The 17,033-nt window shown below is 46.6% G+C and overlaps 1 protein-coding gene across 3 annotated transcripts in view; it reads left to right on the top strand.

Annotated features, from left to right (window-relative positions):
- GRID1 (glutamate ionotropic receptor delta type subunit 1) overlaps positions 1-17,033 on the top strand; it is a 1,763,123-nt gene that overhangs the window by 1,172,338 nt on the left and 573,752 nt on the right. For all 3 annotated transcript variants that reach the window (XM_077454598.1, XM_077454599.1, XM_077454600.1), the window contains exon 6: positions 9,574-9,747. In XM_077454598.1, the coding sequence (XP_077310724.1) occupies positions 9,574-9,747 (174 nt within the window). The remainder of the gene's footprint in view (positions 1-9,573; positions 9,748-17,033) is intronic.

Here is a 17,033-nt window from a genome sequence, read left to right as displayed (position 1 = left end):
CGGACTATTCTATCGAAGTGTCAAAGAAACGCAAAGCTTTTCAACGATCTGTTCGGAACTGTTTAAGATGCAGATTAAATTCTCCCTGGCATTCCCCGCAGTGCTCCGCCTCAAGTCCCCTAAAGGGGAACAACTCTCCTTCCAGGACCCCTCGGAAGCAGAATCATTTTTACGTTCTCTTCGCTCGGACACGCTGCCAGTCACACCCTCCAAACCGGCCTCATCAATCCGAGCGCTGGATCAGAGGAGCTCCAGGAAGGACTCACCGAAGCGCTTTAGAGCATCTGCCCCGGACCACCGACACCGTAATATTCCACGTTGAAGCTTCACCTGCATTCCAATATTGACTTATCTCTTTTTTATCTTCCTCCGTCCAGGTCACAAGGAAAGCTATCTCAAGCGGCGGTTCTCCGCTACTTATGTCACTTTAACGTTTCTCTCTTTCTCCCTTCATCGTCCCTGATATCAGGTCTGCTACTCTCTGATTCCGGGAGTTGCTTCCCTTCTGACCATGGAGGACTCAGACGCTGGGCACTGCAGGCCTCCTGTCTCTCTGCCCCACCTTAGTGATTCTTCTCTGAGTTTCACGTAGGGCTACTCAGGTTATGTTTATTATCTCATATTGTCTTGATTTGCACTATGCTCGTTGATGTTTTATATGTTTTGTTTTGCCAAGCCATACATTACGGTGGTTACCACAGCGCAACAGTTCTGGCATGACTCCACTGTGTATCCTACCCCACCGCTACTTTCCGGCCGCCACGCCGCGACTTTCGTCCCTGAATTATGTGCTTACTGAGCATCATTGAGACGAACCGCTGGCACTCCACTTTACCCCTGGGGCTCTGTTTGAGGAGCGTCCCTCCCTACACAGTGAACTCATGCGGAAAAAAAAGAAGTGTGTGTTTTTGTTTATTTGTTTGGTTATCCTTCTTTCACCACTGTTTTACCCCTTAAATCCCCCCAAACCCCCCCCCCCGTTCTCCCTACCTGCTTTCCGGGGCTCCCCCCCTCATCCGTTTAGGACCTATGAACAAGGCCTATCTTTTCTGATCCATATTTTATCCAACCCAGGACATCTAATCTTTCCCGCACCTTTCAGCCAGATTACCAGACTTCCAAGTCCCCAACCACTGCCTCTCTTAGAGTAGTCTCTTGGAACGTCAAGGGCCTTCGCTCTCCTCATAAGAGAGTGAAGATCCTTCGGCATCTTAAACGTCTCAAGGCAGATATTGCCCTTCTACAGGAAACCCACTTACTTGCATCCGATTTCCCGCGCATGCAAAAAATGTGGGTGGGCTCAGTTCATGGAGCTGAATCTTTGGGACGGAAGGCTGGTGTCCTGCTTTTGATACACAAAAATCTCCCATGCACAATCCTATCCACCGTCTCGGATGATAAAGGCCGTTTTTTCACCGCAACGGTACGGATAGGGACTAAAGAGTTGTTCATCACCAATATATATGCTCCTAACAACCCCACTAAACATTTTTATAAGGAACTCTCTACATGGCTACTTGACTTCACCCGCCTGCCTCATTTGGTAGGAGGTGACTTTAATGACGTCATGCACCCCTCGTTAGACAGATCCTCTCCAAGACCACTGACATCGGGCACGGCCGTATCAAACCCCTCCCTATTTTCGTCCACCATGGACTCCCTACACATGACTGATCTTTGGCGTCTTTCACACCCTGTTGACAAGGAGTTCACGTTTTACTCCAACCCTCATAGGTCTCTAGCGAGACTTGATCACTTTTTTGGGTCAGACGATATCATAACCTTAACTTCTGACGCCGAAATACACGACATTGCGATATCGGACCATGCCCCTGTGGCAATCTCCCTAGATAGGCTGGATCTCCCTCCTCACCCTAACCTCTGGCACTTCCCCGCTTTTCTAACCAATAACTCAGATTTCCTCACATATTTAGACAAGGCCTGGGCAGAATACACGTCTGCAAATGCCACCCACTTTGCTAATCCTAACCTTTCTTGGGATGCCGGAAAAGCGTATCTTAGGGGGCGCATTATCAGCTATACCACATCATTTAAAGCGGGAGTCCACCGGGACTCCGCGTTTTTTTTTTTTTTTTTTAAAAGCCAGCAGCTACAAATACTGCAGCTGCTGACTTTTAAATAGTGACACTTACCTGTCCAGCGCGCCCGCGATGTCGGCACCCGAAGCCGATCGCTCGCTCGGCTGCCGGGTCCCGCCGCCATCTTGGGTATGGGAATCAGGAAATGGAGCCTTTCGGCTTCATTTCCCGGTTCCCTACTGCGCATGCACGAGCCGCGCGGCGCAATCCGGACGGTCCCCGCTGCCTCTGGGAGCTGTGTGTTTCCCAGCAGGCAGCGGGGCACTTGCTGAAGGGGGCGGGCGCTTGCGGAACGGGGGCGCAACGTACGCCCGTTCCGCAGAGAGCTAGCCCGGAAGTGGGTGCAGTTACCTGGATTATCCAGGTAACTGCACCCCCCTCCCCCCTGAAAGGTGCCGATTGTGGCGCCGGAGGGGGGGGGATTCCGATGAGCGGAGGTCCATTTTAGGGTGGACCTCCGCTTTAAACGCAACGCTCTCCAACACTACAAATTGGCCAGTGCCAGACTTCATACTGCCCAACGGTAGCTGTCCTCCGCCAATACCCCTAAACACCATGACGAATGGGTCTCAGCCAAGTCAAATTTTGACAACTGGGCTGACACCCTTGAGCGCACGAAGAAGGCTCACTTAGATGCCACCCTTCACAGGTACGGTAATAAAGCAGGAAAGCTTCTCTCCAGACTATGTACAGGTAGTCTTCGCCCTACACACATCACCACCCTCTCTGACCACATGGGCCGCACACTCTCGTCCCCTCAAGCCATTAATGAAGCGATGTTATGGTACTACACCAATCTGTACGCCCCAGACCCCATCATACAACGAAAGGCTCGACAATTCTTAGACACTCTTCACCTCCCCTCCATCTCGACGGAGCAATTGGAGGCCCTCAATGCCCCCATCACTCTCCCTGAGATAGAGAACACCATCCGCCATCTCAACTCACACAAGGCCCCAGGTCCCGACGGCTTTACTAGTGATTTTTATAAAAACCACACACACATAGCGGTACCCACTCTCCTCTCCGTCTATTCCGCTATCTGGCGGGAGGTCCATATCTCCCCTCAGGGAATCAAGCTGTCATTAAACTCCTCTCAAAAAAAGGAAAGGATCCACTACAGCCCGGCTCTTACAGGCCCATCTCCCTCCTTAATTTAGATGTAAAAATTCTCTCAAAGATTGTCGCCACGAGATTGGCTGATATCTTACCCCATTTAATTCACTCGGCCCAATCGGGTTTTACCAAAGGGCGAACGGCCACATTAAATATCCGCAAAGTTTTACTAGCTCTTGAAGTAGCCAAACAAAACCCCAAAGGCTCCTATGCCATTATCACGTTAGATGCAGAGAAAGCCTTTTATAATGTTAGTTTTGATTGGCTCTCTTTAACCCTCTCCAAATTAGGTTTCTCAGGCCCCTTCTCCCACCTCATTAACTCTATGTACTCCTCCCCATCCGCCAACCTGGTAGCAGCTGGCCTCCTTTCACCCAGTTTTCCCTTGCACAAAGGCACCAGACAGGGCTGCCCTCTATCCCCTCTACTCTTTAACATAGCCCTTGAACCTCTTTCTAGACACCTAACCTATACGGCTCCACTCCACGGCATAGACATAGGGGGCAAGGAACTCTGCACATCTCTGTTCGCAGACGATGTACTTATCTTCTCATCCAATCCAGCAGCTGACATTCACACTATTAAAAGCGTTTTCGATGAATTTAGGCTTTGCTCAGGGCTCCGCATCAATTATTCTAAAAGTGAGATTCTTCCTATTGGCTCCCATTCCACCCCCTCCTGGGCCGCTGGCTCTTTATTTTCGGTTGCCCCTTCCTTCATCACATACCTAGGTATCAAAATTGGGAAACTACCTTCCTCATTATACCAGCTGAATTATCCTCCCCTGCTCTCTAAGATTTCCCAAGAACTGACCAACTGGATGGATCTGCCCCTTTCGCTCCTGGGAAGGTGCCACCTTGTGAAAATGGTCAGCTTTGCCAAACTCTTATACCCTATGCAAACTCTCCCACTATTGCTTAAACATAAAGATGTTACTTCTTTGGATTCTGCTATCTCAACATTTTTATGGCACGGCAAAAGACCACGTATTGCCTACAAAAAATTACACCTTCCCAGGGGCAAAGGGGGTATCAGTTTACCTAATGTTAGATTGTATAATTTAGCTTGTCTACTCAGAACCAGCCTAGATTGGATCACCCACTCGTCCAGGTACTCCAATTTTGATCTCGAATCTGCTATGGCTCACCCTTTCTCCTTGACTGCCCTGCTGCATTGCCGTTGGAAATCCATACCCCCCCCCCCCCCCCCCCACCAACACAATCTTGTTTTCAGAGACACGGCGATAGCCTGGAGAGAATCCAGGAAACTGGCTAACCTCCCACCCTTCATTTCTACTCACCTGCCTATCCAAGGAAATCCTTGCTTCACTCCAGGCCTTCAATGCAAAGCTTTCTCGTCTTGGACAGAACGGGGCCTATCCCTCTTTTCCTCCCTGTGCGACCCGGCTACTGGCAGACCTCTTCCTTTTCAGTCAGTGATGGAATTGTTCTCCATACCCGCCTCGCATTTTCTGCACTACCAACAGTGTGTCAGCTTTATTACCCAGAGTTGCAAGAAAGAGCTTCTTCGTTTCCAACCCAGCTTCATGGATCAGCTGATACGGGACGAGTGTTTTAAGATCTCTGATGTCTACAAACCCCTTCTGGAACACTCAACGCCACCGGCCTCCTCCACCTCCATTGCAAACTGGTCCTCGGCCTTCCCAGACCCCGACATCGTCTACAAGATTATGCTGGGTCTCAACAAAGTACTGAGACTCACGCCCAACAAAATCTGGAGGGAAACTCAGCTCAAGATTGCCCACAGGGCCTACGTCCCATTTTTGTCTCCCAAAGCAAAGCAAGACGGGGCATCCTGCCCTCACTGTAAAGATTTAAAGCCATCTCTCTCTCATCGCTTCTGGTCTTGTCAGATAATATCTACATTCTGGGATCAGGTCATAGCATTCATTTTTGATATCACTCTACTGAAACTACCCAAGGAACCTTTGCTCCTAATCTTTGGATACTGGGACCCTTTGCTGTTGCCATGGTCTACATTGCCGGGTGCCGGACCCATTTTAGGGCCGCACTCCCACCATGCTACAGTCGACTGGATCTTGTTATGTCTACTTCTGGCCCGCCGCCTTATACTTCGTTTTTGGCTTTCGCCTCCGGGCCCTCCGGCCTCCCAACTTCTCAAGGACCTTCTATCTCTCCTGTATAAGGAGAGGCTTCTGGCTGACTTCTCCCATGTCTCCCAAAAAGCTGCTTTTTTCGCCAAATGGCGTTTGTTTATCACCGCAACCATGTCACCATCTGATCAACGTGCATTGGATCAACTGTCTTTTACCTACAATGACTTGCTCCACTCCTAATATATCTCCAGGATCTACTTAACTGCCTAGACTGTCATGGTCCTTATTTGCTCCCCAGGTTTCTCCTATGTGATCACTGCATATGAACCCCTTTCTTAAGGTGTTTTCCTTGCGTTACCTCGGAACATACGATCGTGTTAACGCGCGTCAGCGCACACGAAGACGCAATGTGATTCCCAGACGAACGCCTGATGTAGCTTCTGTTCAAGTGCGAGTACGCGGGGTAGGACGAACGCATAACGTTACACGTCGTAGGCGTACGAACGCGATGGCGCGCTCACGACGTAACCCAAGCGCCGTGCCTATTTAAACGTTCACCTGACAGTGCCGCATTGCTGGTTTATCGTCAGCTTCTCCTGAGTACCTGTGCCTGTTATCCCTGCTGTCTGATCTCCTGTTTACCGACCCGGCTTGTTTGACCTGCTTCTGCTACTCTCCTGGCTCCGACTTCTGGCTTGTCCCTGATACTCCTTGTCTGCTCCCGGCACCCGACCTCGGCTTGGCTTGGCTCCCGTTTCCTGGTCTCCAGCTCAGGATCCATTGCTCTCACCTCCGGATTGATCTCCCGTGTTTGACCTTCGGCTTGACCCTGACCCTGCCTTGGACTTCCTTGCACAGTTGCCTCCAGAGACTGTCTACTCAGCTTTCCACCTGCTGCTGCTACCCGGCAACCTGTGCTACTGTGGGCACTGCATCCCTGTGTCACCTTCAGGGTTGTACTGCACTCGGCCGCAAGGGGAGCCCTCTCAGCATCTCGGCCTCCTTACCTCGATATTGACACGGTCCCTTCCCCCCCCCCTTCCTTTGTCTTCCCCTCCCTCCTACCTACTTGGATTTATACAATGTAATATAGGCACTTGCTCCGCTAGGGAGCCGGTATTACTACCTGCTCTACTTAGGGTTCGTAACAGTCCCAGATTCATCCGGTTGGTCCCTACTGCCTTATGCTATTATAGTATTACTGTTCGCTGAACTCTTTTGTGTACCACGGTTTTTCTCTACCCCAGGGATTGCCCTAGATATTTATATCCTCCCTTCTTATCACTGATTGTGCCTTCGTGTATGCCTTTGTATGTCCTTATTTCTTTTTTCTGAATAAAAATTATTTAAAAAAAAAAAAACTGTTTCCTAGATATGGTGTACATGGTGTACACATCCAAAACTTATACATTGACGACAAGGCCCTTGATAGTGATCAGATGATGGACAAATTTGGTCTCCCTAGCCATCATTTCTTCACATGTATCCGAGTTTCACATTTCCTGAAAAAAAATCCTCTCCCTACAATTAAATTACCACCCTCTGTGTGGCACTCTCTTACCTGCGAACCCTCGACGAACAAAGGCATATCGATCTCTTATGCTCTTCTGCAGGATAAGAAGTCCTTCAGGAAGACTAAACAGATCAATGCTTGGGAAGCTGACTTAGGAAATACACTTCTGGATGATCAATGGACGACAGCTTTTCGCGAGATCCAAAAAGCCTCACACTCTATCAGTTACTGGGCAATGTCTATCAGAATTATCAATAGATGGCAGTACACACCTTGTAGATTATCGAGAATCTTTCCACACACCTCAAAACTATGCTGGAGGAACTGCGAGAAATCAGGCCACTTACTCCATATGTTTTGGGAATGCCCCAACGTAATACGTTTTTGGAACCAAGTATTCCAACTCATAACTTCCCTCACGGATATCATTACTCTTCCTAACCCTGCTTTAGCGATCCTACATATAGGTATCGAAAAATTTCCTTACAATATGAGGGTGGTAGTTTCCAACATTCTTCTGGCGGCTAGATCCTTGGTTTTGCAACATTGGAAAACTGCCTTGACCATAACCATCACAGACCTGACCAACGTAGTCCACCAGCACTACACCCTAGAGCGAGCATTAGCTATTAATACTTTAAAATGCAAGCAATTTGATGCAATCTGGAGTATCTGGAGTGCTAAATACCGGAGGTTTTAAGTTCTGTTGACACCTCGTTCTCTGTTTAATTCCGACTGTCTCAGTGTTCAAGATGAGATTGTATTCTAATACATGATGAAACTTGATTTATGCAGCAGTGTGTGCTAATGTAACCGTTTCTGTAGTTACACCTTGCCTTGTTTTTTTTTTATATCTTTCTTCCCAGTTTGTCTTACTTTATGCCCTTTCTTTTTTCTGTAACATGAAAACTTCAATAAAATACAATGATATAAAAAAAATAAAAAAAATTCATCTTTCACATTATATAAACAAATTGGGCTAACTTTAGTGTGGCTTTTTTTCAATTCATAAAAGTGTTTTTTTCCCCAAAAAATCACATTTTGAAAAATTGCTGCACAAATACCGTGTGACATTAAAAAAAAAACATTGAGTGCAATGTGTTGCACTTGATGGGGATTTCCTCTTCCGCTGGTGACACGTGACATCATCACGCCCATTCGGGGCTTGGCTATGCCACGCATCCATGCCTCACAGAGACACTCTGAGTTCTTATCTCATCTGCTTTCCATTGCAGCTGATTAATGGAACTACCAGCAACATACTATAAGGCTGTCTGATTGGTTTTTTTTTTTTTCACACAGCTTTATACTATTTAAGATGCACACTTACATCCAGCGTTCTCTCAGTCTGAAGACTGCTGCTTGGCTGTTTGCACTATACTTATTCCATCTCCAGTGAAAGATAAAGATTTACTCGATTTCTGACCCAGCAATCCAGGGCATCAGGTGCCTGCTTTGCTGAGTCACCACAACGTGATGTTTTACCAACATTATAATAACATAATAACATTATATTTAATTGCCTTAACTGAATCTAAGGTCTTTTCCTTTATGACTTTTCAGATAATGTTTTTGCTGGGTATATACCAGGGAGCCTCTATGTGAAGCACTTAATCGTTCACTGTCTACACAGCTGCACGTCTGCAGGTCCTTGTTTGAGCCTTTCCAGCCAACGTGGTGCATATGCCATTGTTATTATGTTGTTCCTATGAAATCCATATGTACGTACCTTTGACTTAACGGTAATACATAATTAAGTATGTGATATTAACCGTTTCCACATATTACTGCTCACATATTATGTACTATACTTGTGTGCAGACAAAGATAAAGTCACCCCAAGAAAATCTCCTCTGATGAAGGAAAATATGTACCAATAAGGATTTCTGAAACATGTCGGGATGTATGCTACAAATCTCTATGGACTGACCTCAGTTTGACGTTGGCAGTACCTTGAGTATTAGCCTTGGGTTTTATATATTTTGATATACATGTGTATTCATGTATTATGAATTCCATTGGTGTACTCTGTACAATAACACTTTTAATGATGTTGTCTGTTGGCAATACCTACTGTTTTGTATCTAAATAAAAAGTGGCACAGAGTTGCCGTTTATAGATGTATTTTTATTTCTACTTTTCTATACTCATCTGCTTAAAAAGTACAAGGGGGCAGCTCCTTATGCATGAGTTGCATGTTTTTGTTATGCTTATAATATAGGATGTTGGCAGTTCCTCACATTCCATTCCCCAGTCATTTCTTTTTCCTTGTTTTTAAATATGAACACATTCTAATCTACATCCCAAATTCCCCTTATTTCTTACATTCACTGATATGCTAGGTATTATGCTTCCCGCAGAAATTTGCTCATATCTAGTTATAGAATAGAGTGGGTAGTCTCATTCTTATTGTAGCATTCTATAATAATAACCCTAAAATGCACACCTCCATTGTTTCTTCTTGTAATGGTGTAGCTGTGTTATTAAGGATTTAGGCATTTCAAAGAAAAGGTGACTACCAGTTCTTGCCTATTCTAGGCCTCTTCTATCATGGGTTTAGCATATATTTAACTTATTCATTGACTTGCTACACAGATTTATACAGAATTGCTCATGTGCAAAAGGTCATGCATAGCAGCGAAGTACTGATCGGCATGGACTTCTGCACATAAATCCTTTCTTAGAGCTGTGATGTTCTGACTGTACTATGTGTGAAGAAACAAGCAGGCTGCAAATGCCAATTGCGTATTCTCTCTCTTTTGTTTTAGGAAATCAATGATGCTGAAATAGTGGAGCTTGTGCACAGCGCTCTCGGAAGGATTACTGTTATAAGACAAATCTTTCCTTCTCTGAAAGAAAATAATGTCAGATGTATGAGTAATAACCACAGAGTGGCTTCACTTCCCTGTGACCCTCAAGAAGGCTATCTCCAAATGTTACAGGTCAGTTTCTAAACTCTTTCAACTGCATTGTGTTAAGAATAGTGGAAAAAAATCATTAACAAATTGTGATATAAGAATATAACAAAATACAGTATATCGAAGCATAACTCTTAGTCCTAGGAATAACCAGTGCATACACGAGCAATCCCCAAATCATATATTCATACTTGTTACATTTTCTTTTTTCTTTCTTTTGTTAGGAAGGATTCAAAATTGCATTTTAGGAAGTGTATGCAGTAGGACCAGGCAATGTCCATGACTACTTTATGTTGCTCTACCTCAGATTGAGATCACTTTGGACATGAACACACCCCCGCTTGTCTTCTATTCCGCAAGTGAATGTGCCTATGTACATTATGCTTTACCTGGGCAATAAGGGTGGTTGATAACTCATTAAAACTGATCAGACTTCCGGTTCCGGCGCCGCATGGAGTAGCTGTGCCTCTCACAGCTCCCGCAAACCGCCCTCCACATCGGCCTAAAAAATCGGCGTTTTCCGCCCCAAACACCCCCATCAGCCTTCTCCACGTCCCCGGCCACGGGATGGACCGGTTCCTTGAAAAAACCGGGCCGCGATCGTACGCGGCCGCCGCCGCGCGGCCGGCCCAGCCGCAAATCGAGGCCCCGGCTTCGGCCTACACGGATCCGGCCTGTGCGGCCCAGCCTGAGGAGACGTCGCCTGCTATGGAGGTAGGGGGACAGCCTACTCATCCATCCAGTATCAGTGACTCTATACCACCACAGATCCAGGCCCCCCCTCCTCCATCTAGCCCTGAATCATCTACCTTCATCCAGCAGACACAATTACCTCCACTGCCACGAGACCATCACACAGAACTCCTGGCACAGGCTGTGGCTGCTCTCCTCTCCCCTATGATCGCTGCATCAGTGGAGAAAGCTGTCAGCTCAGGCATGCAGAAAGTCCAAGCCCAGCTGGGGGAACATGCATCCAGACTAAATGAAGCAGAGCATCGCATATCCACCATTGAGGACGAGCTTTACCAGACGCAATCCCTGGAACATGCACAGGACAGAACGAACAAATTTATTCTGGAAAAACTCGATGACCTCGAGAACAGGTCCAGGAGGAACAACCTGCGTTTCGTAGGTTTCCCTGAATCGCTCCATCAATCTGCCCTAATGGAAGTATGCGCTCGTCGCATCCCTGAAGCTCTGGGTCTGGGAGGCCCGTGTATCGTGGAGCGCGCTCACCGCATGGGGGCTTTCAACTCGGAACGCAAGTTACCGCGCCCGATCATAGCCAAATATCTCAACTACTCAGACAAAGCCGCCATACTGCAACAATACCGGCAAGCAAGATCCCTACAGATAGAAGGAGTCCGCATCCTGATCTTCGCCGATTATTCGGTAGATGTTTCTAAACGACGCAAAGCTTTCCAGCATGTTTGTGCAGAACTTCACCAACGGCAATTCAAATTCACATTGGCATTCCCGGCTACCCTACGGATCAAAACACCCTCTGGTGAACAACTGTCCTTTCAAGACCCGGAGGAAGCATCTGCCTACTTGAAATCGTCGCGCTCAGGATCCCTCCTCAGCCCCACGCCTAAGGCCCCACCACTCAACCGGGCCCTGGATCAAAGGAGCCCGCGCAAGGACTCTCCCAAACGCTTCAGGGCCTCGGGTCCAACTCATCATGGCCTCACTACACGCTGAGGGACACGCACTGGCCCCGCTGTTTCCACACGCAAGTGTTCCTTTCTTTATGGCTCTGTTTGGCCTTCCTCCCTACCTAGTTAAGGTGTTCTGAACTTTGGACTCTCCCTCCTGGACAGTCCACACCTCACAGGTAATATCTGTTACTACTTGTTCAGACCTGTTGTTCTGTCTGCATACATCTTGAACTGACTCTTTGCGGACGAACCTTTTTGTTTAGTTCTATTTTAGTTGTATTTTTACCCTTCCTCAGTGGTTCATGGCTATAGAGGTATTCTGCTTAACATGACAACTTATGTACAGTAATTTGTGACATATATATTTTCACTTTTGTACACATTCGTACCCTCTTCCCCCTGGGTTCTTTGTGCAGACCTGCGACCATATGCTGCTCTCCCACATGCCCTGCCGCTGCCTTGTACCCCATCTCTAAGGGGCGGAAGCCTCTGACATGATACAGGGCTGGTTATGGGAACTGGTCTTCGCAGTGATCCCCATGCGGAAAAAAGAGAAGTTAGTTAGCGATTATGTTTACTTCTGCTTATCTTATCTTTGGCTACTGCGACAGTTTCATCCTTCCCCCTCCTCTCCTTTTCCTCTACCCGATAGGTTCTCTATTAGTGCACGCATACTTATCACCCCCTTTTTTAGGGCTTTGCTCCCATGCTCCAGTATGAATAACTACTGCTCACTACACTTAACCACACACATCCGAATGATTTCACTACTAGCACATCATATCCCCATCCTAATCCCATCATGCTGCGAATAATTTCATGGAATGTGAAGGGCCTTCGTTCCCCTGCTAAGAGAATGAAGGTTCTTCGCCATCTCAAACGGCTCAAAGCAGATATAGCTTTGCTTCAGGAGACACATCTTTCCTCAACCGACTTTGTTCGGATGAAGAAACTCTGGGTGGGGGCGGTGGCGGGCTCAGAAGCTCTCGGCCGTAAAGCGGGAGTCCTTATCCTTATCCATAAAAATCTCCCTTGTACCATACTGTCAACGGATACGGATACTCAGGGCAGATTGCTCTCTATTCGTATCCGCATTGGGACAAGAGAAATAGTGATATCCAACATATACGCCCCAAACAGTCCTACGAAGCAATTCTTCACCACACTGACCACCTGGCTCCTGCGCTACCCCTCCTTACCTCAAGTCGTGGGGGGAGACTTTAATTCCGTACTACACCCACTAGCTGATAAATCTTCGCTACAACGACGTGACTCGTCCTCGACACCGCCCAACACTACATTGTTAGCGGACACAATGGAATCCCTTCGTCTACTTGACCTATGGCGCATACACCACCCGACTGATAGGGATTTCTCCTTCTACTCCCACCCACACAACTTATTCACTAGAATTGACTACATATTTAGCTCACATGACCTACTCCCCTTCATCCCAGACGCGGAGATACATGATATTGCTATCTCTGACCATGCTCCTATATCTATATCTCTAGAGACTCCTGATATTCATCCGAATCCCAAAATTTGGCGATTCCCCGCCTTCCTCCAGCACAACGCGGACTTCCACACCTACATCACCAAAGAATGGCGTTTATACGCACAAACTAATGCGGACCATGCGGACAACCCCAATCTGCTATGGGACGCAGGGAAAGCTTTCCTCCGAGGACGCATTATCTCCTATGCATCCTCCTTCAAAAAGAATGCACATCTTAACTATACTACGGCCAGTTCCAAACTCCATCAGGCTCAGCGTACACTCTATACCCATGACACACCTGAAAACCGGGAAGCTTGGCGAATAGCCAAACAATCCTTTGAAACTTGGGCCGACACACTAGAATCGATCAAGAGAGCTCACTTCGATGCCACTCTCCACAAATTCGGGAACAAAGCCGGTAAACTGCTAGCCAGACTATGTAAAGGAACCTACCGCCCAACTATCATACCTGCTATCCGGGAACCCGACGGTTCTATAACAACGTCGCAACAGGGCATAAATTCTGCCATGCTGCGTTACTATACGGCCTTATATGCGGCAGACCCTATCGACGAGCAAACGGCACACGAATTTATAGGCAAAGTAACCCTGACTCAAATATCCCCCTCACAACTAGACTCCCTAAATGCCCCCATATCTCTCGCGGAAATAACCAACACGATTCGGACTCTAGCCTCTTCCAAAGCCCCTGGTCCAGACGGACTAACGGGCGAATTTTATAAATCACTTAATTCACTCCTAGCACCCACACTTGAAAGGGTGTATCAACACATATGGACAGGGGGCCCCTATCTACCCACAGGCAACCAGGCGATAATAAAACTTCTAGAAAAAAAGGGGAAGGAACCTACAGAACCAGGCTCTTATAGGCCCATATCGCTCCTAAATCTTGATGTCAAGATTTTATCCAAAATCATAGCCACAAGGCTAGCTAACATCATCCCTTTTCTGATCCATCCTGCCCAGTCAGGCTTTGTGAAAGGCAGAACGGCGACGATCAACATCAGAAAGGTGATGATGGCACTAGAGCACGCTAGATGCAACCCGAACGGGGACTTTGCCATCATTACTCTTGATGCCGAAAAAGCTTTCGACAATGTTAGTTTTGAATGGCTGTCTCTGGTTCTGAACAAAATGGGTTTCACCGGCCCTTTCTTACATCTAATAAAATCTATGTATACCTCTCCGGCCGCTAGATTGGTTGCAGCTGGCCTGCTCTCAAATGAATTTCGCCTCCATAAGGGTACGAGACAAGGCTGCCCCTTATCCCCTCTCCTCTTTAATTTGGCCCTGGAACCACTATCTAGGTTTTTGTCCACAGTAGCCCCAATCCATGGCATTCCGATAGGCGAGTTACAACTGAAGACGTCTCTCTTTGCAGATGACGTCCTCATATTCTCCGCAAATCCTTCCGCAGATATGCCCACGATCAAGAACACATTTGATCTATTCCGAAAATGCTCCGGTTTACGCATAAACTATTCCAAGAGCGAGATACTGCCCCTCGGTTCCCTCCCACCTCCGGCCTGGTCTCACAATTCCATCTTCTCGATAGCTAAATCACACATCACTTATCTGGGTATTAAAATAGGGAAGCTTCCCTCCTCACTTTATCATCTAAATTATCCTCCCCTTTTTAGCAAGCTCACTCAGGAACTTGAAAACTGGATGGATCTGCCCCTCTCGCTCCTGGGAAGATGTCACCTGATAAAAATGGTCAGTTTCGCACGCCTGCTATACCCTCTTCAAACGATACCTCTACTCATCAGACACAAAGATATTCAAATTTTAAACTCTGCAATATCAAAATTTCTTTGGCGAAACAAAAGACCGCGCATTGCCTTCTCGAAACTTCATCTTCCCAGGACCGAAGGCGGTGTTAGTCTTCCGAACGTTAGACTGTATAATTTAGCATGTCTCTTGAGGGTGAGTCTAGATTGGATTACCCAAAAATCCCAATGTTCAAATTTTCACTTGGAAACGGCAATGGTCCATCCCTATTCCCTTACTGCCCTTCTTCACTGCAAGTGGAAATCTCTAGCAACTCCGCATCAACACAACCTCCTGCTAAGGGACACTGCCATTGCCTGGAGGGAGGTAAGGAAAAGTCTCCGTCTCTCTCCTTTCATCTCTAAATTTCTTCCAATTCAAGGGAACCCAAACTTCACTCCAGGTTTGGAACGACAACCTTACGATGAATGGCGCCAAAAGGGTCTTGCTACATTTTTCTCCATGTGTGAGCCAGATTCTGGCAGGGTGCTGCCGTTCAGCTCCCTAGCAGCAAAATTTTCTCTTCCGGATGCCTCAAACTTCCATTATCGCCAATGTGTCAGCTTTCTTCAAAAAACCTGCAGGACCGAATCCGTCAGATTCACTACATCATTCATGGAAACTCTCATCCGGAACGACACCTGCAAAATTTCTGACATATACAAACCATTACTTTTGAAAATTACTCCATCCTTAGCCTCGTCATCAGTGCTGAATTGGGCGAAGGACTTTCCAGAGGAGGACATAGTAGACAAAATCCTGCAAGGCCTCAATTCTGTGTACAATCTGATCCCTAATGAATTATGGAGGGAAACCCAGCTAAAAATCGCCCACCGCGCCCATATTCCTTTTCTACCCACTCCCAACCATTCTTCGGCCTCTCCCTCCCCCTCACTGTGCCCAATGTGCCAACAACCCAAACCTTCTCTCGTACACCGGTTCTGGACTTGTAACTTTATTGCTACTTTCTGGGATCAAGTTCTGGCTTATATCTTCAGGATTACGCTGTTGAAACTCCCCAAGAATCCGCTCCTCCTCATCTTTGGGCATTGGGACTACACTCTACTTCCCTGGTCTACCGCCCCCAGCCCACCGGGAAAGGACTGGTCCTTGATCTGCCTCCTATTAGCCAGAAGGGCCATACTGGCCAACTGGACCTCCGCATCCACGCCCTCCATTTCACAGGTCGAAAGGGATCTCTTACAACTCCTTTTTCGGGACAAAATCAATGCCAACCTGGACCACCAGAATACCTCCAAACGCTTTCATGACAGATGGGACCTTTTCATTTCGATACACCTCTCTCCACACGACCGCACGCTCCTTGATAAACACGCATTTGTGTACAAAGATCCTCAGCAAACATGAACTCTTCCACTATTGGATGTCTTCCTTCCATGGAGTATTGGACCTAAGCCCACTATCCCCCCCCCTCCCCCCTCTTCCTTCCCCCCCCCCCCCCCCCTTCTCCCAGCCCCTCTCCTGTTTTTTGCCATATTTGGTTAGTTCCATGAGGTTACATTTTAGAGCCTCCGGGCTAGTTAGATCCATCCAGTTATAGTCTCCTCATATCTGTCTAATCCTATGAGGGAGTGGATTAGCGTCTGCTCTCGTTCAGGTTTTTAAGTCTCTTGTTTTTCCTTTCTTTTCTTTTCTTTTACACGCCTTCAAGATGATGAGAGTCTCGTCTTGAGTTATAGTCTACTTTGTACACTGTACTTATATAAACAAGAAAACACTTGTATCTGCTGATATGATTTTATGTACTGTTCTATCACTTTTTCAATAAAAATTTATTCAAAAAAAAAAAAAAAAAAACTGATCAGGACTTGAGATTTAAATCTTTAGATATAAAAATTAAAGGATTGCTATTGCAATTTTTTAGCTATCAACCAAACTATAACAGCTTACAGACTTAAGCACTAATCCAATATCAGCACCGATTTATAACAAAGCACTTTTTATTAAAGTGAGATACACAAATACTGTTATTGGACTAGTGCTTTGGTCTGTAAGTCACATGTATTTAAGATAGTTGTCTTGTAGGCCTGATTCGCACCTATGCATGTTGCAGTTTGCATATTCCAGGTACATTTTGTGTTTTTCAATACACATTTATGATCCATTATAAGTCTATGGACCCAAAAACAATGAAAAATGTCCATGAAATGCACAGATGTGAACATGAGCCATAGGAAACCATGTTAAATGGACTGTAGTGTGTTTCTGAAAAACTGAAAACGCACAAAAAAAAATGTATGGGTGTGAACCAGGCCCTAAAGAGAACAGTGGTGGGACTGACACAAAGGGGTTGATTTACTGGTGAAAACTGCTGTAAAATCTGGTGCAGCTGTGCATGG

Source organism: Lithobates pipiens, unplaced genomic scaffold, assembly GCF_037356315.1.
Source record: "Lithobates pipiens isolate NorthernLeopardFrog02 unplaced genomic scaffold, aLitPip1_a1.2 Scaffold_25, whole genome shotgun sequence".
NCBI lineage: Eukaryota > Metazoa > Chordata > Amphibia > Anura > Ranidae > Lithobates > Lithobates pipiens.
Note: the sequence above shows the minus strand (reverse complement) of the source record. Positions and strands in the feature narration are given on the sequence as shown.